Source organism: Marmota marmota, unplaced genomic scaffold (genome assembly GCF_001458135.2).
Source record: "Marmota marmota marmota unplaced genomic scaffold, marMar, whole genome shotgun sequence".
In the NCBI taxonomy this organism is placed as follows: Eukaryota; Metazoa; Chordata; class Mammalia; order Rodentia; family Sciuridae; genus Marmota; species Marmota marmota.
The window spans coordinates 42,277,733-42,304,726 of record NW_026000174.1 but is presented as its reverse complement, the minus strand read 5'-3'; the positions used below and the strand labels follow the sequence as shown (position 1 = coordinate 42,304,726).

Here is a 26,994-nt window from a genome sequence, read left to right as displayed (position 1 = left end):
TTGGGGGGGGGGGAAGTATATTAAGGATTGAACCCAGGGCCTCATACATGCCAGACAAGTACTCTGCCACTGAGCTATAATCTCAGCCCTTTTCATTTTATTTTAGGACCAGGTCTTACCAAGTTGCCCAGGCTGGCCTTGAACTTGCAATCCTCCCACCTCAGCCTCCAAAGATTTTGGAATGACAGTCAGGTGCCATCATATCCAGGTCTAACTGCATTTTATACATAATTCCTAGCGATGATGATAATTTACAATAAGGTATTGTAACAAGAGAAGAGATGTCTCCGAAAAAGGGTTTAAGGAGTTCATGGTGATAAGGGAACTCAATTTAAGATGGGTGGGATTCTTGGCATATGTGGTGGCAAAAAAAAAAAATGCCAGCATACACCAGTCATTAGTATAGGTAGAGGTTTAGAGAAGTAGATGAAATATATTCAAGAGAGAATGAGGACCATCCCCAGAGAGATGCCTTTTGTGGTTCCTGACTTGTTTTAGTACTGGGCATTGAACCAGGGACACTGTAATACTGAGCTATTTCCCCAGTTCTTGGTCTTGCTAAGTTGCTGAGGCTGGCCTCCTACTTGTGATCCTCCTGACTCAGCAGGAGGCAGGCATGCACCACTGCACTTGGCCCAGCTCTTCTTTAAAGGAAACTTGTAAGAGGTGGATGTGGGAAGATATGTAGAAATGACATCAGTCCAGTGATCTAAAGACAAATTGTGGTGATTTAGACAATAATCAGATTCCTATGCTGATGTGTTCTTCATTATCTGGTCAGTAGATCACATTAGGAAGTCCTCTAAATTTTACTTTCCTTAAGATTTTGTGTCTCTTTTTTCTTAATTTATTTATTGGGGGATTAATTAACAGTGCACAGGTAAATTTACAGATTTCCTAGGATTTTGGGAATAGCAGGCATGCAAGAGAGACTGGCTTAGGGAGGGCTTAGGGAGGGATGCCCTGAAAATATGTGGAACTTCTGAATTAAAATCTTATTACCTTGTCCTTCCTTTATATTTCCTTTCTTCCTATTTCTTATTTCTTCTATTGTACCTCAGTACTAAATGCAAAAATCTGGCTAACTGCTCTACATTATTTCAACTAATCTTTATTAAATCCTTTGAGAAAGGTATTATTCTAATTTTTGCCAATAAGGAAATTGAGGCTAAGAGAGGTCAAGTCATTCTTCCTGGGTTAACATATTAAAAATGGCACAGGTAAGATTCAAAGCCAGGACCAAGTGGTCCAAAGTTAGGATTTTTAATCACTGTGTTATACTACTGTGCTATAAAAACCACACTTTAGAATCTGCATATCCATAAAACATTGATTATACTAAATATTAGTATTTAATCATTGTGTCTTCCTCTGAACAATAAATTCTTCTACATTCACAGATCAAGAATAAGGCCTAGAAATACAGTAGATACAACTCCTAAAAAACCTTGAGCAAATAAATGAATTACTGCACACAACCTCAGATTGTTTCAGTCATCATATACAGATCTGAATCCATGTATTTAACCAATTTTAAAAGTACAATTCTCAAAGAAAATATTTTAAATTATCTTCAGGATTGTAAGAATTGTATTCTATATTTAAATATTTTGAAAGAGCAATAATGTTTAAGGAGCTGCAGGGGAAAAGGATCCATCTTTTCGAGACACTTTACACTGCAATAAGAATATGCTCGGGCTGGGGTTGTGGCTCAGCAGTAGAACGCTCACCTAGCACGTGCGAGGCCCTGGGTTTGATCTTAAACACCACATAAAAATAAATAAATAAATAAAATAAAGATATTGTGTCCAACAACAACGAAAAAACAAATACTAAAAAAAAGAATAATGCTCAATTTATAGAAAATTACAAGATCCTAACAGAATAAGAAGTTTTTATATTCCATTACTGAGTTTAAGAATTCTATTTGATCTTTAATTAGTGGATAACGTGGGCACAATAGCATTAATTGTATTTGTGACATTGAAAATAATTCAATATACTTATATAAATTATTATAGTTCTTAATAATAAGTGAATGGAAAAATAAATAAAAATTAGTCAAAACAAATATAATATTAACAAGTAAAAAGGGACTCATGAGCCCAAATCCATGATTTACTTGAAAGCATTTCATATCTCAGATGATATGGCTTTATATATACGCTACAAATGATAGTTACCATTTATATAAAACCTATGCAACTCATTTGTGACATATTACAGCTGAACTAACCAGACTTCTTACACAACAATGTTGAGAAGTGAGCAAAAGGATAAATTCACTTCTCTAAAATTCTTAACAAATGAGGTTCATTAAAGACCAGAAAAAAAAAAAAAAAAACGAGATGTTTTTAGAGAGCAGGTTCATGGTTGTTTATGAAAGAAGGGGGAGCAAAAAGCAACTTTCTAGGATGATAAAAATGTTCTTTATCTTGCTAAGGTATTAGTTATACCAGTATATGCAGTCAAACAATGTACTAACATAGTGTACTTCACTATATATAAATTATAGTTCATGAAGTTGGTTTTTCTAAAATGACAAAAAGAAATAAATCCTAATAAGAAACACAATAAAGTTCTAGGTATTTTACATAAATGAAAAAAAAAGTGGAAGAATAATTAGCTTCTAAAACTTCAATACCTTAAAAACAATAGAGTACAGGGGATAGAACACTTGCCTAACACCAGATCCTGGGTTCAATGAAAACAAAAAAAAAGATTAAAAAGTGGGATATTAATTTCTTTGGAAGGATGACAAAAGGAATGTCTTCATGTTTGTTTTTTGTATCTTGGCATAAGTGAAAAAAAATTATATCAGGTAATAAGGAATTAGTCTTCTTGTTTCCATTTTTGTTTAGCATTTTTTTAAATATAAATGTTATACATTAATAATATATATAACTTCAGGAGTATTCTATATATTTTGTCTATATATCTGAAAAATGTAAAATTAAGAAGCAAAATATCTATATATTAGTCTAGTAATAATGTTTTAGAATATTAGTACTTTTCTACATATCTGATACATAGTCATAAATTTCAGTTAAAAACTTTCCCCTAAACCCAGATTACAGAGGTTTCTTTTAAAAAAAAAAAAAAAAAACATTTAGAAAGATGAGTCATGTAGCATTTCTTTATATATGTGACTTGTGGAATAGATCTTTCTTTTTAATTTGTTAAAAATAAAAAATATTATCTAGTTTTCCTAATATCACTTATTAAAAGACCATTCTCTCTTCAGTGATTTTGAGATATCAACTTTACAATATACTAGGTTTCTAGTATATTCCACTGATCTATCTCCTCATAAGCCAATACCACACTGTTTTAGTTTATAGTATTAATATTCATAGGCCTAATATAATAAATAAATAAATAAGAAAAAATAAATTAAAAATATATACAAAAATTGGTAGGAAAACAGTGAATGGGAAAAGCTATAGGAAAGCATTATTGTTTTATATCAGTTTGGAGAATTATTTTTGGTTTCTAGTATCACTGTATATTATTTTATTTTGAATGTTTAGTGTGAATATTTGTTCCACCTTTCTGTGCTCAGTACTTCCACATACTCAATCTGTCATATGCAATAAATTTCTTTAGGTTCTGGAATTCTACAATTCTTTTAGCTAGATTACTTTGTAGTCTCTGAAATTCTATGATTCTTTGAAGCCAGACAATGTGATAAATATAACAGTGCCCTAACAACCTCTTCATGGATTTCCCATTTTTAGCTAGAAAAATTAGATAGCAATTAGAAAGTTATTTTGAGATTTCTGTTTTTCACTTTTTGTAAAAGCAAATTCATAATTTAAAGGATTATCAGTGATGAAACTTTAAACAAGCCTGTTAAGGGTATGTTTTTTATCTTAAAAATATAGCAAATTAGAGTGAGGAACATTTTCTCAGACTGAAAGCGGGTGTCAGCTAGATGGCAAAGATATCATAAGACAAAAATATAGATGAGCAAATTCTAGAACTGGCTGTAGAAGGTAAGACAGTATATGTGTCTCATTTTTACAGATGAAAAAACTTAGGCCCATGAAATTTTATGTTAGTTGAGACATATCTTAGTTGGTACAGCACAATTTTAGCAGAAACAGGGAGAATAATTTCTGAGGAACTGAGAGATTACATGCTATTAGTTGATAATAGAGTAATAGAGTATGGTAATAATAATAATAATGATAATAATTATATATATATATATATATATATATATATATATATATATGAAAAAAAAGTTCACCCAATGTCATACTGCCACCTTTCACACTAATTTTCTGTGTAAATAATTTTCATTAATTTCTTCAAATAACACACTGAGTCAGATTATATATTCTCTTAACCAGTAAACTAATTCACCCAATTGTTTCCAATTTTTGAAATACTCAGTCAAGGCTATTAATGAAATCACAGATTCCAGGGGTTGCAGGTGGTTATTTATGACTTGTCTTATAAGAGAAACTACAAATTCTGTCCAATTTCAACTGCTAAAAACCCTGTGTTGCTAAACTCTGTGTTGCCAGTGTTTTAGATCCAAAGAACTCTCTCTCTCTTTTTTTTTTCTTTCCCATTCAGCAGGCTTCCCGGCTCCTCTTAAAATCTGCAACTGTTGGTAACATCATCTCTTTTTCTTGATTTTAGTGAGACCACACTTTCTCCTGATTATCTACTTAGTATCTCTGGTGACTCTTTTTCAGTTTCCATTAGGTTCATCTTAGGAAGCCAGACCACTCTATATCCCCACCCCTTTTAACTCCAGGTAATATGACAGAGGCAATATCAAATATATGGCTTTTAACCATGACCTCTCCTGAGTTCTACCTGCACTTCTACCTGCCAATTCGAAATATCTTCACATGGCTCTTCCATAGACATATCCACTTAGCCTGCTCTTTAAAGAACTACACATATTTCCCCCCAAAATTTCCTCCTTTGTTCCTTATGGAACAAAGTAAAGAACATCATTTGCCTTTCTGTACACCTTATGTTTAAAAATCACAAATTCTTCAACTCCCTACTCCCTGATGTATTCAATCCATCACTGAACACACCTCTATATTCTAGCTCATCTCCCTCTTTCTACTCTCAATACTAATGCAATGGTTCAAGTCCTTAGCTCTTGGCTTAGTAATTATAAAGGCACTATTCTTTCTTTCTAAAGTTTCTCCTCACTCCAGCATGCCATATTTACATTCCTCATTGTTACCTGCTAAAATACAGATCTAAATTTTCCTCAAAATGCCCTCATGAAAAATAAAATTCAGACTTTGTAGCCTACTTGAAAGTCCTCAACTAGGAACAGGAAAAGGGTGGAGAGGAGATACAACCAAGGAGGAAGAAGAAGGGATATTTCATTTAGGCAACATGGAAATACTCAACAAAGAGACAAGGCAGTTCTATGAAATGAGGAAGAATTCTCTTTGATATATTATCAAAAAACAAGGTACTTAATAGAAGCTGAAATTGACAAGAATGCTGATCTGGTACTGTGTTTTAATGGTCTAGAAATGTTTTAAACAATGCTGAGTTAAGAGACAGTGAAAATGACAATGCTAAGGTTTTGTCTGGGAAAAAGTTGCCCCTGCTTGATCACACAATTGATTCTACAAATGTGAAGCCATATATAGATACACAGTCTTCGTCCTCACTTTCAGAAACACAAAGTGCCAGTTAAAATAGATTGAAGTGTTATTTTCACTGTGCTGGGAAAAAGAAAAAGATAAAGAAAAAAACAAATAAGAAAAAAACAAAAACAGAAAAATCCCAACCTTCAGCCAAATAGAAATCCACTTACTCAAACTGATGCTGAATTATTAAGATGTAACTATAAAACAAAAACCAAGCATTTATTATGTGCCAAACATTGTCTTAAATGCTTACATGTGTAGTTCACTTAAATCCTTATCACTACCCGAAGAGATATTTAATTATTATATACCTAGAATTGGGCTAGTATATTGTGTGCATTCAATAAACATACACAGTCCCTGACTTACAGTGATTTGACTTATGATTTTTCATTTTTAAATTCTAAGATATGCAAAAACATATGCATTCAGTAGAAACTACTTTAAATTTTGACCTTTTCCCAGGCTAGCAATATGCAAAAATGTAATACTTTCTCACTATGCTACACAGCTGCAACAAGTCACAGCTCCTAGTCCTACTCTAATTACAAGGAGGAAACAACTGATACTTTTAGAGTATGTTGTTTTGCTTAACTATGTTGTTCTGTGGATTAAATATATTGAATTTTTTGTTGTTGTTGTTGGGGTTCAGAATTATACTCAGGGCTTTGTGCATACAAAGCAAGCCATCTACCACTGAACTATAACCCCAGTCTTTTAAGTGCATTTTTGACTTATGATATTTTCAATTTACAATGGGCTTATTGGGATGCAACCCTATTTCAAGGAGTATCATCTGTCTTTGTCATGAATGAGTCACATCTATTTTACAAATAAGGAGACAGACCCAGAATCTATGGGACTTACTCAGGTACCGAGGTAACAAATGGCAGAGTAAAATTTCAAATCCAAGAAGTTGGCTCCAGGGGTCAAATGTTTACCCCTTTCATTGCTCTGTACCTTTAACATAATGCTATTGCTTCTTTAAAAATGTATTATTGCTGTATGTATTTAGCAAAAACATTAAAAAAAAAACAAACTTGGAAAAGTAACTGCATACTTGCTTTTATGTACCCAGTTCTCAAATATATGTAGAATACTTCATAAAAAATTTCTTGCTATGAGTTAGTATTATTTAATCCCTGAGCCTGATTTCCTCATCTGTTAAGGATAATAATAATACCATACCCACAGGATTAAATAAGTAAACAAAGTGATTAGAGGAGTGTCTGATACACAGTGCTCTGTATTAGCTAAAACTATTATTGATACTTCCATTTCAAACATCTTATCTGTACCACTTTTGTCACCACAAAAGAACAGTTTACAATATAGTCTCCATACAATACCTAAGTAATTTACTGTTAAATATCTGGCATCCTATGACAACCAGATGACAGCTAAACAGTTAACTATGTTAGCAAAAATTGTAATGTTCACTGCAAGTTATATCCTCTGATTTCTACTTACAACATTCACAGATTTTTTTCACAAAATTTCTCTTCATGCCTTTCCTGTAATCAAGATCACTTTACTTTGTAATGTAGTCAAAAGACCTGTTTAAAGAATCGTGTTTAGCTCCCTTCTTTCCCAATGTGGTAATTTCCCTCTGACTATAGCACAGGTACGGCTTCTACCTTCTTTTTCAAGATATTAAAATGGATTATATAATGAGCTTAACGCTAATCTATATATAACCAGTTATAATCAAAAGACCCTGTGAATGCCTACAAAAGTATTAAGTGGCATTGCATACCATTCCAACATTAAGAAAAAAGAGCATCCTGCACACTCCCGCTTCAAATTACATGGATTTTCTTTAAGATTACGGGACATACTGTAACAGCAGCATATAATTTTCCAACACAATAATTCTTTTCCTATTGAAAGATATCCTGTAATATTATAAGCATCAATGGGAAAAGACCTCCAATTTTCAATTTGATAAAGCTTTATCTTTAGTAAACAGCAATTTTCACATGGATAACTGCAAAAAATAAGGGAATAATATAAATAATCATTCTGGACCCTAAACCATTTTAAAGCAATGATTTGTTATTCAAAATTTTATTAGTGGAAAACTGAAAAATATCTTAGAATTGATATGCAAAGAGAAAAAAAGCAATGCACTTTTACTAATAAGACACTATTAATAAAATACTGCTAAGGAATGTCATTCAATTACTTTAATTTTTATATAGTAAGTTACTGGACAACAGACTTATTTGAAACAAATATCTTTAAGGCTAATTCTGCACTTTACATTTACATGTATCTTTAAAACATTTTAAAATAACTCAAATTAGTCAACAGGAATTTTTTCAGAATCGGGACTTTAAGCACTACATTTACAAAAACTGAAATAAGGAAACAGTATTTACTAAATCAACATGCATTGTAAACTCAGCAGCCTACGATTAGCAACATTTTATCCCAACAACTAATTATGCAGGAGGTGTTAAATTCAAAGTCTTCTGTACTTGAAAAGGTAAATGTAATACATGTGTCTTTCTATAAAATTAGATACAGAATGCTATTAGTCAAATGTAATTTTATTCTCCAGAACAGAATGAAAAAATATGTTAATTCAAATTGAGAACAAAAATCTGAACTTTAGAAGCCCGCTTTTGTATCTAATAAACAAACTAATAAAATAATATGGTTTTCCCTTATAATTTTCTCTTTCTTAAATCTATTAGACCTTAAACTTATACAAAAAGAGAACTAAATTTTACTTCATAAGCTATATAAAATCTAGATCCCTTCAAAATTAAAAGAGTAGAAATTATGTTTAACCTTCCATAGTACTTTAACTATACATGAATGAGGTGTTTTACAGAAATCTAGAAAAATCATAATTATGTCTTTAAACAACAGTAAACTCCTTTGGAGTCAATTATGAAAGTGTGATATAATGGAGAAAAATCCAGTGACAAAATAAGTGATCCAGAATAGATTTTTAACCTTTATTAATTGTATGTTTCTGACAAACTAGTTAACTGTAACTAAGCCTTAGTCTTTTCAACTACAGATATTGAAGTAAGATTACCTACCTTATAGGACTGCTGAGAGAATAAAACCTGATAAGATATGAATGCATTTGTAAACTACAAATATGTGTAATTATACACTTACTGCTACATATTTTCTTGACTTCTTAAACCAAACACACTGAACATAATGTAACTCATGGACATAATTAAGAATATAAAATATTGTGCTACATAAACTGTTACATAGGAAACATGAGTATACCAACCCAGTCAAATTGCTATTAGACTGATTATTTCAGTGCTGCCTTATGTTCATATTGCCTGTTCTACAGTTATTAGCTAAGGCTTTTCACTGACTTTACTATACATAGCTACCAGTCAGAATAATACTAGTTGAAATTCTCTGTCCTGTAATTTGCTGCTTTACTTTCTCTTATCCTTCTCTCCACAGACAGCTTTGTTTTCTGTTTCACAGAGGAAAAAAACAACAACAACAACAAAAAAACAAGCCAACAAATAAATGTGAGCTTATGAGTTTTTACCACCAAATTAACAAATGAAACTATAATTGCATCCATTCTTTCTTCTTTTCCTCCAGTAATAAGGGGAGGTCTCTCCCTTCTCTTAAATAAACAACCCTTTTGTCTATGCTTTGGATCCCATCTTCTTCTGCCTTCTGTCAATTATTCTCTCTCCTATTATATCCCTTCTACTTTCTGTCAATTACTTTCTTTCTCTCTTTTGTAAGTAATTCAAAGCTATCTCTTGGCTACTTCCCATACTATGTACATATGCTCAAGTCTCTCTCATCTTTTAAAAGAACAGTAGGAGGAAAACTTCAAACATTTTAACATGTTCCAACTATCTGCATTCTCTTTTCTTTACATGTCTACCTTCTCTGTACTGAAGAAATGTCACTAAATGTAATACTATAACGGGAGGACACCCATAGGAAGAGAGAGATGTAAGATTATTAAGGGAGATTACAACTAAGACAATTTTGAAACAATAAGTGAGAGTTAATTGAGTGAACATGGGGATGGTTCATAGTGGACCAAATATAGCAAGAAAATGCAAAGGCGTATGACCACTGAAGGTATCTGAACCCCGCCCCACACCATCCAAGAGCAAATGAAATACTATGTGGTAAATTAATTCACACATTTTCCCCTTTAACCTCCCCAAATTCCAGAGGAATAATGTTGTTTTAAAAAGACATAAATGCACAACCAATAGAACAGAAAAAACAGATCAGAAAACACTAAAATTTGATCCATAAATGGTACCTGCTATATTTGGATCTGGACTATCCCTCCAAAGCTCATGTACTAAAGACTTGGTCCCAAGTTTGACACTAATGGAAGGTGGTGGAATTTTAAGAAGTAGGGCCTAACAGGAGATCTATAGATCACAACAGTCAAAGGAGACAGTGGGACCCTGGTCTCTTCTTTACTTTGCTCCCTGGCCAAGAGCTAAGTGGTTTTGCTCTGTCATGAAAGTTCCTCACCACAGAAGCAAAAGCAATGGAGGCAACGGATCATGGACTGGAACCTCTGAACTGTTAGGTCAGAATAAACCTTTTCTCTTTATAAGCTGATTATCTCAGGTACTTCTTATAGTAATGGAAAGCTGACTAACATAGTATTCAATTCAATCTGCCCAAGAAAACTGAAACATAAGCCTAAAGTGAGAGAATAAGAAGGATGTTCATTCACACAGAGATCAGAGAAACTAATAAATTGAAAGCATTATTATCACTGAGAGTGGGGTTGAGGGGCAGGAGTAAATGAGAGAAAGTCTGGTTGGGATTTAAAGTCCTCCTCATCACAAAGCCAGGCATCTACTCTGTCTTATCAGAGCAGAAAATTAGAAGTTTACTGTGTGGAAAGAAAGACCAAAGATGTTCTGGATTCAGGAACATCAGGCACACTGCTGAGCACTAGGATACAAAGGTGAACTTAAGACAATGAAAACAAAAGGAAGATGGAATGTAACACACACCACTGTAGGAGCCCAAGTTCCCATCTCCCCAGGCAGGAGATCTGAGAATTCCTCTCTGAGATGAAAATTCAAATGTAGGCAAGTGAGATCTTACAACAAAATGATTCACCTTACCTGATGAAAGCCTCCAGTCATGTACATACACTTGCAAATCAGCTGTAATCATTCACTTTTAAACATGATCTAGGATCACCAAATATGAAAGGAGCCTCTATGATAAAAGGCAAAAAAAAAAAAAAGCGCCAAAATATTTTTTTTAAAAAAGGAACTCAAAGGAAGAAAAAGAAAAAAATAAACTTTAATATCTTTAAAAAGATATTATATTCCTAAAAAATAACTCAAAAATATAACTTCAGTAAATCTGGCAGAGTGCAGAAATTGTAAATACAAAAACAAAAAACTGCCAAGTGCGGTGGCGCATACCTGTAATCCCAGCAACTTGGGAGGCTGAGGCTGGAGTTCAAAGCCAGCCTCAGCAACTTAGTGAGGCCCTAAGCAATTTAGCAAGACCCTGACTCAAAATAAAATAATTAAAAAAAATTTTTTTTAAAGGGCTGGGGATGTGGCTCAGTGGTTAAGCGCCACTGGGTTCAATCCCCAGTACCAAGAAAAAAAAATACATAAAAAAATCAACAAAGGAATTAAAATACAAAGTTGACTATATTCATATACTTGACACATTGAACAAAGATTTATTGACTGCATTCTACTTTCCAGAGATGGTTTTAGTAAGAGAAGTCAGAAAATTATCATGTCCTGGAAAACAAGCAAAGAAAATATATCAAGAAGGAGGTGTGATACACTGCACCAAATGCTGTTATTAAATATCACTAAAACTAGAACACTTCTCAAAGTGAAAAGGGGAGCTGAGCTATTAATTGTGCAAAAAAACAAAACAAAACAAAAAAAAACCAGGCAAACACCAGAACAGTTCTAGGACAATTATGATAAACAGTATTATTATTATTTGATCAAAATGAAGACTGGGAATTGATCTCTGGCTTTAGCAATATGGATCTCAGTGCTGACCTTCACTGGAGTGATGGCAGCAAAGTTTCACTGGGATAGGTTTGAGAGAGATGGGAAGAGAAATTGGCACAAGGCAGTAGAGACAATTCTTTCAAATAGCTTTGCTGCAAAGAACAGAGGTGGGGCGATAAATGGCAGAAAAGGAATCAACACTTTGCTTTTTTAAAAGATGAGAAAAATTATGGCATATTTCAATTCTGATAGTTAATTATCTAGAAAAACAAGTCAGATATCCTACATACTCATAATTTTCTATGATGTGTGTTTGTTTTTGTTTTAATAGAGGAAGCTGAAGACTCAGGAAGCTGAAGATTCCAAGAAACCTAATAAATTCAAAATGTAAAAACCCTTCCTAATAAAGAAGAGACCCATTGACGTTTTTGCTACCAGAGTAGCAGTAGGAGAAAACCATCATGGACACAGGTAAGAAGAAAGCAAATTTCACCTAGCTAGTACATTAAAACAGAAAGACACACAGCGAAATAAATGGCACAGGTTGGAAAGACAAAATTAAAGCTATTTGCAAATGACATAATTTGTAGAAAATCTAAGAAATCTACAAAAGTAGCTAGAAGAATTAAAAACAAGATTGTGGGTTATAAAACTAGTATATGAAAATAAGGCATACTAATTCTACATATTATTAATCAATAACTCAAAAGTGAAATTTTTAAAAATTCCCTTTTCAATGCAACCAGAAACATCAAATCTTTAGAAACAAATCCAAAGATGTACAAGGCCTCTATACTAAAAATCATAAAATACTGCTAAGACAAATTAAAGATGGCTTAACTAAGTGAAAGGATTTAATATGTTTGTGGATTTATAACTCAATATTACCAAGCAGTCCATTTTGGCAAAATGAATATATATTAATGCAATCTCAATTTAAAACTCAAACAAGATTACTTTTTGGTTTAAATATATAAGCTGATTATAAAATTTCTATGGAAATGCAAGCAAACTAGAATAACCAAAATAAACTTGAAAAAAAAAAAGAATGAATTTACATGATTGTGAGAGTTATAAACCTATAGGAATCAAGATAGAGATGTTAACAAAAGGACAAATATACCAAACAGAATAATGTGCAGAAATACATTCATATCACCAATAATTCAATGCAGAAAAAAAGCATATTTTTAACAAATGATGCTAGAAGAACTGGATCTCTACATTGAGGAAAAATAAAAATATGACCACCTATATCATACTATACATAAAAATCATAGATCTCAAAGGAAAAACACATTATAAAACTTCTATTAGAAAACAAAAGAATATTCTTATGACCTTAGAGAAGATATAGGAAGCTCCAAATATACAACAAAAATTGGATGAATTGTATTTCATCTAAACAAAAAAACTATGAATCAAAAAACACCATTAAGAAAATGACCTGCCAAGCTGCAGACTAGAAAAAAATATACGCAACATGTACACAGGATCAAGAATATATTTAATTAAAAAAAAATACATTTCATAAAAGATTATAAAAATAGCCAATAATTATAATATACTCAACATTGATAGTCACAAAAGGTTTAAAAACAAAAGCAAAAACAAAAACTCCACAATATGGTATCACTACAAACACAGTACAATAGCAGTGACTCTCAATGGAATAGTGAGTGAAGTTGGCCATTTTGATACTCAAAAGAGATATTTTTCATTGTTTGGCATCTGGGATGCTGTTATACGTTTTATAATACTTGTTATATTTTATATAACAAATAATTATACTGCTAAAATTTTAAATGGTGTCAAAATTGATAAATCTCAATAGATGAAAGAGATTAATAGCATCAAATGCTGATGAACATGTAGAGCAACTGAAACTCTGATACACTGCTAACATGCACATACAGTGTTCATTCACTTTGGTGTCTGACAGATACCACTCCATTAAATGCAGATGGTTTCTCATTACCCAATTAAAGGCTAACACGGCCTAGAAGGACCTGCATGATCTATCGTAGTCAACTTCACCTTATCTCCCAATTAACAGAAGTAAAAGGATAATTTAATATCAGGAAATTTTTCGCTAAAACCTACTTGATTTTGCTGATAGAAACCTTAAAACTTCTGAAGAAGATGGCTTATGGTCATTTAGTCTCATTTACTACCTAAAACAGTAATATTAGTACAATTCCTAATGGTGAAACATCTATCAGTCACAATAAACATGAATAGTTTGTGGAGAAAATACCAGAGACGTATCTGGTATAAACTAGAGAAATAACTAATGCTCTATAAATAATGGTTCTTAACTCTTGTAAACTCTGTTAACTGGAGATCATTGTAGATTTACTAAAATTGGATTAAGAACATCATCAAATAGATTTAAAAATGAATATAAGAGTTCAGAAAGATTCTATATATTTATAAATACCACAATTCATTTTTTAAGAGGATGAATTCAACTGAAAATGTGCAAAAATGGTTTAAATCGGTACTTTCCAATAGAAATATAATCTGAGTTATAAATGCAGACTACATATGCAATGTTATTAAAATAGTAAAAGCAGGTGAAAGAAATTTGGATATGGATATCTTATGCATATACTCTACAAAATAGCCTGTATATCCAAAATAGTATCATTTCAACATATTAACAGTATAAAATTAAATCTTTGAAATTCAATATGCATTTTATACTTATAGTACACTTCAATTTGTACTACCCATATTTCAAGTGCTCAATATCAACATGTGGCTAGTGGTTACTGGAAGTTAACTGTTTATTATACAACAACACTTCTATACATTTTATATGGATTATTATATCTACTCCTCTCTGAGGCACATACAGAAGAAAGTTGTCCAATAACTCAATCAACCTGACTCAGATCTCCAGTTCCACATCAAGTCAAGTGTTTTTTTGTTTTTGTTTTGCTATATTACTGAGACTTTCAATTGACGCAAATTAATATTTCAATTCCTACTGATACCATATATGTTTAAAAACCTAAATTTCTAGTGACAATTATAACCTGTTGTTTTTGTCGCCCATGATTTATAATCTTAAAGAAAAAGACTTACCATCAGTATGAGCTTCTGATACTTTTGTTTTAGGTCTGACACATCTGCAGACGGGTCTGCTCCCAGAATGCTGTACCAATCCTTTTTTGGTAACTGCTCAAATGCCATCATCCATTAAACAAGAAGTGGATCTTCTCAGATCCGCTGAATGGAAATATCAATGACAATAATTCACTACAGTTTATATCTAAAATGAAGTACTGCCTTTCTGAGTTCTTTAATATCTCATTGAGGAATCATGATTGTAACGTAAACCTATGGAATCATGCATTTTTATTTAAAATGCCAAGAATTCCATGGATAAGGGTATACACAAAAATGGAAAACCTATTATATCTTTTAAATTAATGAATATACAGTAGCATAAAATTAGAAGTTGATACTGGAGGTAGTTGGTGAATGAACTTCTAAGAAGGTAATCTGGTGGGTAAAATGGCATACAAGAGCTTACTAAACACAGTTTAATAAATATTTACAAAATAAACAAACAGAAGAAATAAAGCAAAACAGAAAACTAAAAACAAAAACAAAAATGAATTTGAGGGCATACCCTGATTTTTTCCGTTCACTTCTTTTCTTCCAGATTACATGGAAAGGAGATTGTGCGCAGTGAACATTAGCACTGGCAGGGAGACAGCAAGAGTCCCCAGGTTACTGGAGAGACGCTCTGACCTCCCAAAGATTTGAAGAGCCCCTGAAGCTGTCCATTCAAGCTACAGAAACCACACTTACCAGGAGCCCCAGAAACCAAGTAACCTCTTTCCACGCTACAGACTTATTCAGACATTTGGGGCCTTCCCAAGATTAGAACTTGGGAATCCACTGTATACACAGTCACTTCCACCGGCCCGGCCACTTGACGGGTACCCTCTCCCGGGCTTCAGATTTTATCAGACTTACCCAACTTCACACAGCCAAGGAGGCCCGCTCGCTGCCGGCTCTCGGATACCGGCTAGGGCTAGGAACCAGTGTCTTTTTCCGCCGGAAGTCACTGCTCTAACGTGATCATGTTTCTAGTCGAGCCCTAGGTGCCAGGGCACCAGTAGGAAGCGCCGCTGTTCCCGCCCCGACGCGGTAGCTATGGTAACCAGTCACCAATTTCATGGAGTTGACTAGCTGTAAGTGTCCGAGCTGTAGAGAATTGAGTCCCTCGCCTCACTCTGGCTCTTTTTTTCTGGTTCTGCGACTGTCGCTTCTCTCCTCCTCTTCAGCGAGCAACACACCCCTCAGGCTATCCCCGCCTTCTCTCTCCTTTTTCGCTCACCTTACCCTGCGCTCGCCACTCCCCTTCTTTTCTGTGTGTACTTGGCGCGGGTGGAGGTTATGAGAAGGATGAGGAGTTCTGATAAAATAGGTTCAAGATAATTATTTCTTTTAGACTTTGGTCACCGACTTAAAAAAAAAAAAGAAAGAACTTTTCCATATCCTTTTTAATTTTCTATCTCACTCTGCTTTCACTTTAATCCAGTGAGACAAATAAGGATGGTTTTACTATTAGGGCAAAAAACCAAAGACCAGGACCAAAATAGCTAATTGAGTAGCAGCCGAACCCTTACTTAGTCCACATATTCTCAGGCCGCTTTGCTACCTTTTAAGCCTTTCGAAAAAATAAAATGGTCTCCTCCCCTTTGAATCAGTTAAGGGGCACTCCAAATGGGCGCTGTTGGGCTTGTCCTAGCTAGTTCCCCCCACCCTTCCTTTTCTCTTTCTTCCCTTCCCTTGTTCCCTTTTATTAACTCTTCTCTTCGCTTGTTTTACATTGATCTCTCTTCCTGGCATTGTGCCAAGAGGTGTAAATTTATCTTAGTTTTTTGGCTTGTGACATACAATTTTACCTGGAAATGTTAAGATGGTTTTGCTGTTGCTGCTGTTTAGATTTATTTTCCTTTTATTTTTTAATCTTTCTTCCACCCAATCTTGCTTTAAGAAGCATTAGAGATAAAATTATGTAGAGTAAGTAAAATATTCTAATATGATCTATTATTTAATGATGGTAAGAACTATAAAGAGTGATACAGGCAACTTTAAAAAAATCTAAAGATAAAAGTATTGGTTCTCCATAGGATTTTCACATATTTAAGGCAGACACAAAGAAAATTATACTGATAGAGGGTCTAGTTTTAGTCCTGGCTCCAGCGTACCTTCTATTTAGCCCTACAAAAATACCTAAAGCAACAAAATTAAGTGAATACTTTCTAATGCAATACTGTCAGAATAATTCTTGAATTTCCCTAGCCCTTAAACAACCCACTTTGCAACTTCTTGGCCCTTCCTTGTATAAAGAGATATGTTTAAGTACTTCAGTTTGAACAGAAAAGTGCTTTATCTTAATGTACTATTCTTGTTAGGTTATTGTGTTCTCTCTTTTATTCTATTTATTTATTTATTTGGGTTTGAAAAATAGGAAATATGTACTATTCAACCAATATTATTAATATTTCTTTGGTATCAGTATTTGGACCTTACTTATATTTCCCTTGTTGTTTCAAAAATGTCTTTTATGGTTAGTTTCCTTGAAACAGGATACAAAGTGCATACATTATATTTGGTTATTACATTTCTGAAACATCTTTTAAGCTATAGTAGGCCCACTTCTTTGCTAAAATCTTGTTTTCTTCTTTTCCTGTGATTTAGCTTATTGAAAAACCAGATAATTTGTCTTATGAGTCTATTATATTAGGATAAACTTCTTAAAACAATTAATGTCCACCAGACATTAATACCTGCTCATTAATCTTCCTTTGTGTGTCATTTTCTGGAACAGCCCAGTCCAATATGAATACAATGGAAGCCACAAAAGTACAAGCTACATAATGTGACTTTAAATATTATATTTAACCCAGTATATACAGAATATTATCACTTTAAAATGTAATCAATATAAAAATTATTAATGAGGGCTGGGATTGTGGCTCAGTGTTGGAGCACTTGTCTAACATGCATGAGGCACTGAGTTTAATTCTTAGCATCACATATAAATAAATAATAGGTCCATCAACAACTAAAAAATATTTTTTAAAAGTTATTAATGTGATGTTTTACATTCTTTTTTCCTTCTATGTCCTAAAACGTTGGTATGTATTTTGCCCACACAGCACATCTCAGTTTGGACTAGCCACATTTCATGTGATCAGTAGCCACACTTGACTAGTGGCTGCAATATTGAAAAGGGTAGATCTAGAGAATAAAATATTCTTTAACTGGAATTCATTTACCTTTTCAATATGGTCCTTAATTTTCTAGCCTCATCACCATTTACCTCCCTTAATGAAAAATTAGAACAGTTGATCTTTTCAGGGTGCTTCATCCATAATTTTGTTCAAATGTTTCCCATTACTTATAAAACCATCTTTTCTTCCTCCTATTAATTTTATCCCTCATATAAGGCCTGTATTTTCTATCAAATTTTTTATGATGGCCCAGTACTTAGAAATTACTTTCTCTCAACTTTCATAGCAAATTCTGTGTATGCTTATTTGCATTCATCCTATGGCACAGTGTATTGTTTTCTTTTGATGTTTGTTCTGGTTCCCCAATTGGGTTGCAAGCTTTTTGAGGGCAAGAACATCTCATTTGAGACACTGGCTATCTTCATTCTATGGACTTCTAAAGACATATGTCTCTAATAGATTTGTTTTTCTTTTTTTCAGAAGGCAATTTATCCATTTTTTGGAAACAGATATAGCAGAAATATAAAATATGTTACTTAGTGGTTAAGAGCATGAACTCTGGAATCAGGCTACATAGGTACATAGTTCAGGCTCTGGCTCTTATGCCTAAGAGAACTTTTTAAAGCTAATTTCTGTGCTTTGTTTTCTTCTTCAGTAAAGACTATTAGTAATAGTCTTCCTGATAGATTTGTTTGAGAATCATCTGAGATAATTGTGCCTGTAAGTAGAAAGTACCTAGTGAAGTTTGGCTGCTCTGATTATTTATGAAATATTTATTACTCAGTTTTGATATGCTATTAAACATTTCTAGAAGTGTTTTAGAAATTTACAAACATAGCAAATGAAAACCAAAAACTATTGAATTAGAAAAATAAAAGCCAAATATTTGTTGAACTATATTCTGCAGTTTGCAGAATAAATTAAAAGTATGGGCAAAGCCTTCTTAATTTGTGTCATCCGCATCCAATGTAAGAAAGATAGCTATAAATTAAATATTGTATTCCAAGATCATTGATCAAGTACTATAGATATATAGATATACCAATATACAGAAATAGATAAATGAGAGGTTCAAGGCCCTTGGTTGTAATGGTAGTAAGAAATTACATTGTTGTTCAGTTTATTACTTAAGTACTAGTCTATCCATAACTAATGTCAACCAGACATTAGTAAATTTTTATTTTGAGATCTTACTAGTAAGCTATGATTTCCATTGATGGGTAATAATTATAATATGTAGGGCTGTATGAGTCAGCTTTCTGTCATTATAATGAAACACATTGTAAAGATTAAAATTTTATGTTAGCTCAATTTTAGAGATGCCAATCTAAAATCAGAAAGACATAATTGCTTTGGGCTTCTTGTGAGGGTGCCAACTAGCAATGGTAAACAGTGTATGGAAGAGCAAACTGCTTACCTCATGGTCAGGAAGCAAAAAGGAAGGGGGAAGAGTTCAGGGTCCCATAATCTCCTCATAGGGTACACCTACAGTAATCTTGATTGCCTTCCACTAGGCCCATCTCCCAAAGTTTCCATCAAATAACACCATCCTGGGGACTGCACTTTTTAACACATAGTCCTTTAAGAGACAACAATTCAAACCAAAGCAGCAGTGTACTTGTGTTAATTATTTTCTCTCTGACCATTTGTATTTACTTGACCCTTTCTAGTGGTTTCATCACCAACTCTTTCTTAATTTCCTTGATATCTATTTCTGAATTTTTAGGATTATCATGTCAGTGAACTAAGCTGAATTACTTCTTAACTACTAAAGGGTTTTATGGTTATGTTCTGAAATTAGATGATACATGTACAGCAACTTAGAATCTTTGGGGAAGATACAAAAACCACCAAGAACTAGATAGTGATGAGATCTTTAAAAAATAATGAAATAATACATATTTAGCTTTCACTTACTTATTCACTGAACCAACAAGTATTTGAGTGTCTATTTTATACTGCACACAAGAGATACTAGACAGAATTGGTTTCATCCCTTTCAAAAACTTATGGTTTATCTGGGTGACAGACATTTAAACAAGGAGATGAAATAAATGTAAATGCTATGTAAGAGGAAGTCAAAATGCTATGATATTAATAACTTACAGGTACACAAATAGAATAAATATATTGATTGAATGATTGAAATTATTTGGGGGTACTAGGAATTTAACTCAGGGGAACTCAACCACTGAGCCACATCCCCAGCCCTATTTTGTATCTGATATAGAGAAAGGATCTCACGGAGTTGCTTAGTTCCTCACTTTTGCTAAGGCTGGCTTTGAACTGGAGATTCTCCCTGCCTCAGCCTCCCGAGCCACTGGGATTATAGGTAAGCACCACTGCACCTGACAAATGATTGAAATTCTTGACTCACAATTAATCCAGGAACATGGATGGAAGCATTAAATTTTAAACAATGCTTTAAAGGAAGGGATAAATGGATAGCTAGAATTAGGGAAACTTTTTTCTTCTTTTGGTAGATTATAATAAAGCTTATACAGTATTGGGAATCAGCTCTAATAAATAATCATGTAGTTTGGATATGAAATGTCCCCTAAAGGCCCATGTGTTGAAAGTTTGTTCTGTAGCTATGACACTACTAATAGGAAAGTAGTAGGAGCTTTAAGAGGTGAGGTATATTGGGAGGCAGTTAGGTACCCTTGAAGGGTATCTTGGGACAACTGGCACTTTGCTGCCCTTTTTATTTCCAGCTACCATGAGGTGAGCAACTTCTTCTATCCCATACTTCCTCTGCATTCTCTCTACCATGATGTACTGCCTTGCCTAGTTCCAAAGGAACAATTAACTTAAACCTCTAAAACCATGAGCCAAAATAAACCTTTCCTGCTATTAAGTTGGTTGCCTTAGGTCTTTTGTTACAGTAATGGAAAACTGACTAGTACAACACTCCTACCTCATCTTTTAGAAATACTTTTTGTTTTTGCATCTTTCACTTCTGTTGGTTTTCTTGATTTGGTTTGTTCTCTCCTTTGTCATTTCAGTAGTACTTATCATCAATGAATGTTCATTGAATTTCATATAAGGCGATGTGCTAAGCAGGAGAGATACAAAGAAATAAATAACTTTTTGTAGGCATCATACCTGTTGTGTTTTTTTTTTCTTGTTTAATTTCATTGTATCCGTTTCAGATATCTTGAATGTCTTTATTTTATGGGGAATTTTTGTTATGATTTTCCTATCTTCTTTACATCTGATGTTTTCGTCATTCCATGAACTTTAAATTAAAGATATTATATATAATTCATCATCTATTTCTATTTAGTAGTCACTATAAATACCAACTTATCTTTCCCATCACTTCTTTACATTTTTCTCTTTTTTCTTATGACCTCTCTGGCTTCTCTGTACTTTCCAATCATCCTGAAATGTGCAATAATCTCTTTCAATCATTTGGAGATATGCATTTATATACTGTTTTTTTAAAGCATTCTTCCTTCTCCATTTTAATTTTTTAAACCTCAAATATTTCTGAAAAAAGCTTATTTTTGTCACAGAAGAAAGGTTAATCTGAATGATCAAAGGGTGTTAATTTGTAGGTTAAAATGTGTTAAACAGTTGATATGAAGTCTGTTTAAGTCAATTAGAGAGTATAATGAAGATGTTTCCAGGGTGTTATGAAACCTTTTGAAGTTACTTTAGAATTCACTAGTGTATGTTAACCATGGCACCTGGCTCAACATACTATTACATTCAGCTTTCAAGTTTTTGCAAATTCTAATAGATTTGAATAGGTCTGTCTATTTAGAAGAAATCGAACTCTAATGAGGCTCTTATGTCTTTTGTTATAGGAAATTAATGATTTAATTCATCATTAGGAAAATGGAAAACAAAATTGATAGCATTATTATTTTTACATTTTTCTAAAATAAAATGCATCTACACTGTATAACCAATAAAAATTGGGGTTTTTATTTGTTTATATACCTCTTATTTTAAAGTTACTATTATCATTATAGATTTTTTTAAATTAAATACCTCAGAGAGAAAGGCAGAATTGACAAAGACAAAAAATTTGGTGTAATTATTTAATGAGATGATTTATTCTCTTTGCTAAAATTATATGAAATAATATTGTGAAACATTTTGGTGTTGGTTCAAAATTTTCAGAAAAGCTCATTTATTATGAAGAATTTAATGTTTTTGTTCTCATTTTCACTAGTTAAATAAATTTTTGTAGGATGATGGCATTAAGACAAAGTATTATAACTTCAGCACTTCAAATCCACAAGAAATATGAGGGTAAAAATCACATTTTAAAATACATTCTTCACTTAGCATCAGGGTTACTATAGTACTATATTTTACTACTTATGTCAGTTTACTAGTAATAAACACATTTAGCATTGCAGCTTCTTCTTACAACCTTTCAGTTTAATTATTTAGAGACTGATGCAAAACAAATCTTGTATGCTAAAGGGATTTCTGCAATGATGGATTAAATGCCAAAAGGAATGAAAGCACACAGCTTAAAAATATACTGAAGAATAGATGTTTTCTGATGAATTTCTACCAAATATCATATTTTTAAAATATTTTAAGCAACTCACAGTATTGCTTTTTAATCTACTGTAGAAGTACCACAAGTATAGTCTCTTGTAGCTCATTAGCAATTTCTTTAATGAGTTTTTTGGTGTGATAGTTAAAGTAACAGACAAATGACAGATTGTTTGCCTTTAATGATTTCCCTGTTTCAAGCCCATTACAAAGCAATTAGAAATCTGACAGCATTTTCACTCTGCATTACTGATCATCTAAAGTGATGAGGAATGAGAGGTGATGAATATTAATTGTATATTTTCATATGATTATCATAAATTATTACCTTGTCTGATGTGCTGCAGGTGAAGCAGGAACATTAGAGAAAGGCAGATATATTAATTTGAAATACTATATAGTTTTAAGAAATTCTTGGTCTGCAATGTTAATCTCTATGAATATTTCTTTGTGAAAATTAATTATTTTAGTTTCTCTTTATATTCAGAGCAACTTAAATAAATTTTCTTATTTGAATACAAGAAAAGAAAGATTATTCCATAGTGTACAAATACTTATTTAAGTTCATGATTTTAAGAATCTAGAGAGTGAGATAAGTTTCCTTGATGTATACATTACATATGCATACATATGTAATATTCAAATATGTCACTACAGAGAAAAATACCCTTAAAAATGAATCTTATGTTAGTCTTATTAAAGTCAAGTAAAAGAAAAGGCAAGATAAGAAATTATAACCTTGGGGCTGGGGATGTGGCTCAAGCGGTAGCGCGCTCGCCTGGTATGCGTGCGGCCCGGGTTCGATCCTCAGCACCACATACACACAAAGATGTTGTGTCCGCCGAAAATTAAACAATAAAAATTATTTAAAAAAAAAAAGAAATTATAACCAGATGTAGAATATTTTTCTAGGTACTCTGCAATAGTCTTTTTAGCTCATAATGTATGTATCCCGTTAACCCCAGTTTCTGGCTTTAAGTATATGAAGCTAATCCTGTCATCTGGATACAAGTACTGTTGTTTCTTGGTCCTTGCCTTCAAAACTTGGAGCAAATGTTGGTCCAGAAACCAGATAATAGTTTTAGTACAGTGAGAATTGACAAGCCTGACACATTTGAAGTTACTAGAAATATATTAGATCAATTTTACCAAAGTGTATTAGTTTATATGTTGGTGTCTCTCTAATGATAGCTATTAGCTGGTAATCAATACACAATTAATTGAGTTGAATTTTACTACATTCAATCAGTAAAAGGGATTGAGTCTTTAGCATTTAGTAGTTCAATTTAATCATCTTTTTACTAGCTAAGATTTTCAAATATATAATTTACTCTTAATTTCTGATGACTTCCCAAGATTTTTCTCTAGGTATCTCCTTTGTATATAGAAGAAGATTTTCTAAAACATCTTAGAAAATCAGAATGGTAATTCACAGTGCCCTCAATTCCTTTTTCTGATGTTATTATTATTTCAGGCTGTTGATACTTTCTAAAACCCAACCAATTTTCATTTGCTTCTCTTTCTATTTCTAGTTTATGGTATTAGTCAGGTTTTTGTTATTATAATGAAATACCTGAGACTGAGTAACTTTATAAAGAAAAGAGGTTTATTACTTCTCAGTTCTGTAGATTCAAGGGCATGGTGCCAGTATCAGCTCAGCTCTGGTGAAGGCTTCCTCACAGATAGCACCGTAATAGTGTGAGTATGTTTGAGAGCAAGAAATAACATCACCAGACAGGAAACCAAAGAATGATTCAGGAGTCGGGTTCAGGCTTTTACTCTCATGAGAACTAACTCATGGGTCTCAAAATAACTATTTAATCCTTTCTGAGGACATGCTTGCAATGACCTAAGTACCTCCTTCCAGTTCCCACTTCTTAAGGGTTCCACCACACCTCCCTACACTGCCACACTGAGTACCAAGATTCTAACACATGCATCTTTGGGGGACAAACCAAATCCAAACCCTACCAACTACCAACAGACATACCTGCTTGTCTTTTAACCAAAGTCCCCACTTCTTCCTTTAGAGAAATTAGTTTAAAATACTCAACATATTTTTCCTGTAATACATCAGGTATCCATACCTCTGTTCATAGGAACTTGGGTTGTTCAACCATGGGACTGTTAGCAAATCAACATCTGAGAAAAAATACTTCTAAATTATAAATTATAAATAGAAGCATCTTTTCTGACACAACAAGAGTTTCTGGAATATATTCTAGCATTTAGTAGTCCAATTTAATCACCTAAAAATTCTTTCTAAAAATTTCTTTCTTGGATAGTGTTGGAGGTGGATCTAAATACAAAAATGTGGACTAAATTTTATAATTAATAACCTTTTAACATATAACATTTTTCTCATTTAATCCTTACAAAAATTCTATAAGTAAGTAAGGCAGATACTATTATCTTACATAAGGAAATAAGACTGGTAAGGGGCAAAGGCAATATTTAAACCTAAGTTACCTGACTCCAAACCTCTAATATTTTCTGTCACACTACCTTAGCTTCCATATATAAAACATTTTCTTTTAAATGGCCACAATTTTAGAGATAGAAGGACTTTAGAGTTCTTCCTCTTGCACTATACCTATCCCCATGTATTAGGGAAAATGTCTAAAGAGAGTTTAGGATTTATCTCAGGACTGGCTCCAAACTAAAAGCAGAATTTCCTGGACTTCTTGGCTCAGTTGCAGCATCCTTTGTATTACACTACACTACCATTAGGTCTTCTAAAACTACAGGACCATTTTCTTGGTTATATTTTCTTCAGTTATTAAATAAATTATTGGTTACAGTCTTGGCTTAATAAATATAAATATTATAAACTTGATATTTTTACTATATTATTTTAGTTATGAAACATTTTAATAATATAGATATCTCACCTAAACATTCTGTAATATCCTATAGTAAGAGAGGAAGTGTGTATCTACCTTTTGTTTAGAGTTCTGTGGGGAGAATAGTTGTGGATAGTAACTTGTCTTAATTTCCTTCTTGGTACACCAATACAGGGAACTCTTCCTTTTCTAGCATGGAAGCTTCCCTAATTGATTGTTTCCCTGACATTTAAACTTAGACTGTTAAACTTGGCGCAGTAACGCACACCTCTAATCCCAGCAGCTCTGGAGGATTGCAAGTTCAAAGCCAGCCTCAGCAAAAATGAGGTGCTAAGCAACTCAGTGAGATCCTGTCTCTAAATAAAATACAAAATAGGGTTGAGGATGTGGCTCAGTGGCCGAGTGCCCCTGAGTTCAATCCCTGGTACCCCCCCCCCAAAAAAAAAAACTTAAACTGTTAAGGTCAAACAATAATTCGGTGATCAAACTTTCTTTCTAAGATGTCTACAGTATTTTAAATGGTAACAGGTCGGGAATAACAATTTTCTTGTTCTTTTAGGAAGTTCTTTTCAACATAGTGCAGGCTCTTGCATGATGCTCTAATACAAGCCAAATGTTTGACTTCCTGTCCTCGTTATTGCCTCCTTTCATCAGTCATTTTCTCAAGGCCCTGGTGTACTCTGTAATCATATATTCTAGGCTTCTGATATAAAGATTTCTCTTCTTCACCTTGTATACATTTCTCCTTTCTCTAATCAAGTAACAGATGTTCTTCATAGTCTTCATGTTTCAAGTGTTTTTACCAAACACTAATGTTTTAAATGTTATTGTATGTGTTGTGGCTTGTGTGTAAGATGTTCCCCCAAAATTCCTGTGTTAATGTAGGAATATTTGGAGGTGAAATGATTGGATTATTAGAGCTGCAAACTAATCAGGCCATCCTAGTTTAAAATGGACTGACTAGGTGGTAACTGTAGGCAGATGGGGCATAGCTAGAGGAAGTAGGTTAGTGGGGGTGTGCCCTGGAAGGGTACATCTTTCCTGTGGTTCCTCCCCGCTCTCTCTGCTTCCTATCTGATATGAGGTAAGCAGCTTTCCTCTATTGCTGCCCTTCCATCATGATGATCTGCCTTACTTCAGGCCCAAAGTGATGGAGTTAGTGGAGTTGGCCAACCATGGACTGAACCTCTGAAATCATGAGCCCCAAATAAACTTTTAGTCTTTTAAGTTTTCTTGTCAGGTATTTTAGTCACAGTGATCAAAAGTTGACTAACACAATCACCATCCCATCGCTAACCGTAGAAGATCCTTTTAATTCATTCATAGAGCATTCTCTTTTCCTCTAGAAATTTCTGCCTAAATTGGGTTTATGTCTTGTCCTGGTACAATACCACTTGGTTGAATACCCAAGTCTTTTAAGATCCATAGGGAAAAGAAAGTTCAACAGACTGGAAAGAAAATTAAGGAAACTAATTTTTTAAAAAAATTCAGAGATCTGAAATACCTGATGTGATGACGCTAAATCATAAAGAAGGCCAGGATTCCTTACTAGCAACCATTAATAAAGGAATTAACTCAAGAATTCTAAAACGTATCCTCCAAAGAAAGGAGATGGGTCAACAGCCATTGGCTGAGGACAGGAAGTCAAACAGTTTATTTTTAGATTCCTTTCTTTCTAAGTAATTTTTTCTACTGATTTGGGGAATGGAGTGAAAAGGCTTACAACATTGAAATTACACTGCTCACATCTCACATAATAATA

The 26,994-nt window shown here is 33.2% G+C and overlaps 2 protein-coding genes across 5 annotated transcripts in view; one reads left to right on the top strand and one right to left on the bottom strand.

Moving 5' to 3' along the window:
• The window catches only part of Dnajc24 (DnaJ heat shock protein family (Hsp40) member C24), a 50,080-nt gene extending 34,368 nt beyond the window's left edge, over window positions 1-15,712 (bottom strand). The window contains exons 1-2 of one of the 2 annotated variants that reach the window (XM_048788549.1): window positions 15,602-15,712; window positions 14,702-14,845 (exon numbers count right to left, since the gene is read on the bottom strand). In XM_048788549.1, coding sequence (XP_048644506.1) covers window positions 14,702-14,812 — 111 coding nt within the window. In that variant the 5' untranslated portion in view covers window positions 14,813-14,845; window positions 15,602-15,712. The remainder of the gene's footprint in view (window positions 1-14,701; window positions 14,846-15,601) is intronic. The other variant, XM_015477736.2, reaches the window with a different exon arrangement.
• The window catches only part of Dcdc1 (doublecortin domain containing 1), a 479,867-nt gene continuing 468,572 nt past the window's right edge, over window positions 15,700-26,994 (top strand). For 2 of the 3 annotated variants that reach the window (XM_048788536.1, XM_048788535.1), the window contains exon 1: window positions 15,742-15,819. The gene's annotated coding sequence lies outside the window, so the exon portion shown is untranslated. Of the gene's footprint in view, window positions 15,820-26,994 lie in introns of all 3 variants that reach the window. The other variant, XM_048788537.1, reaches the window with a different exon arrangement.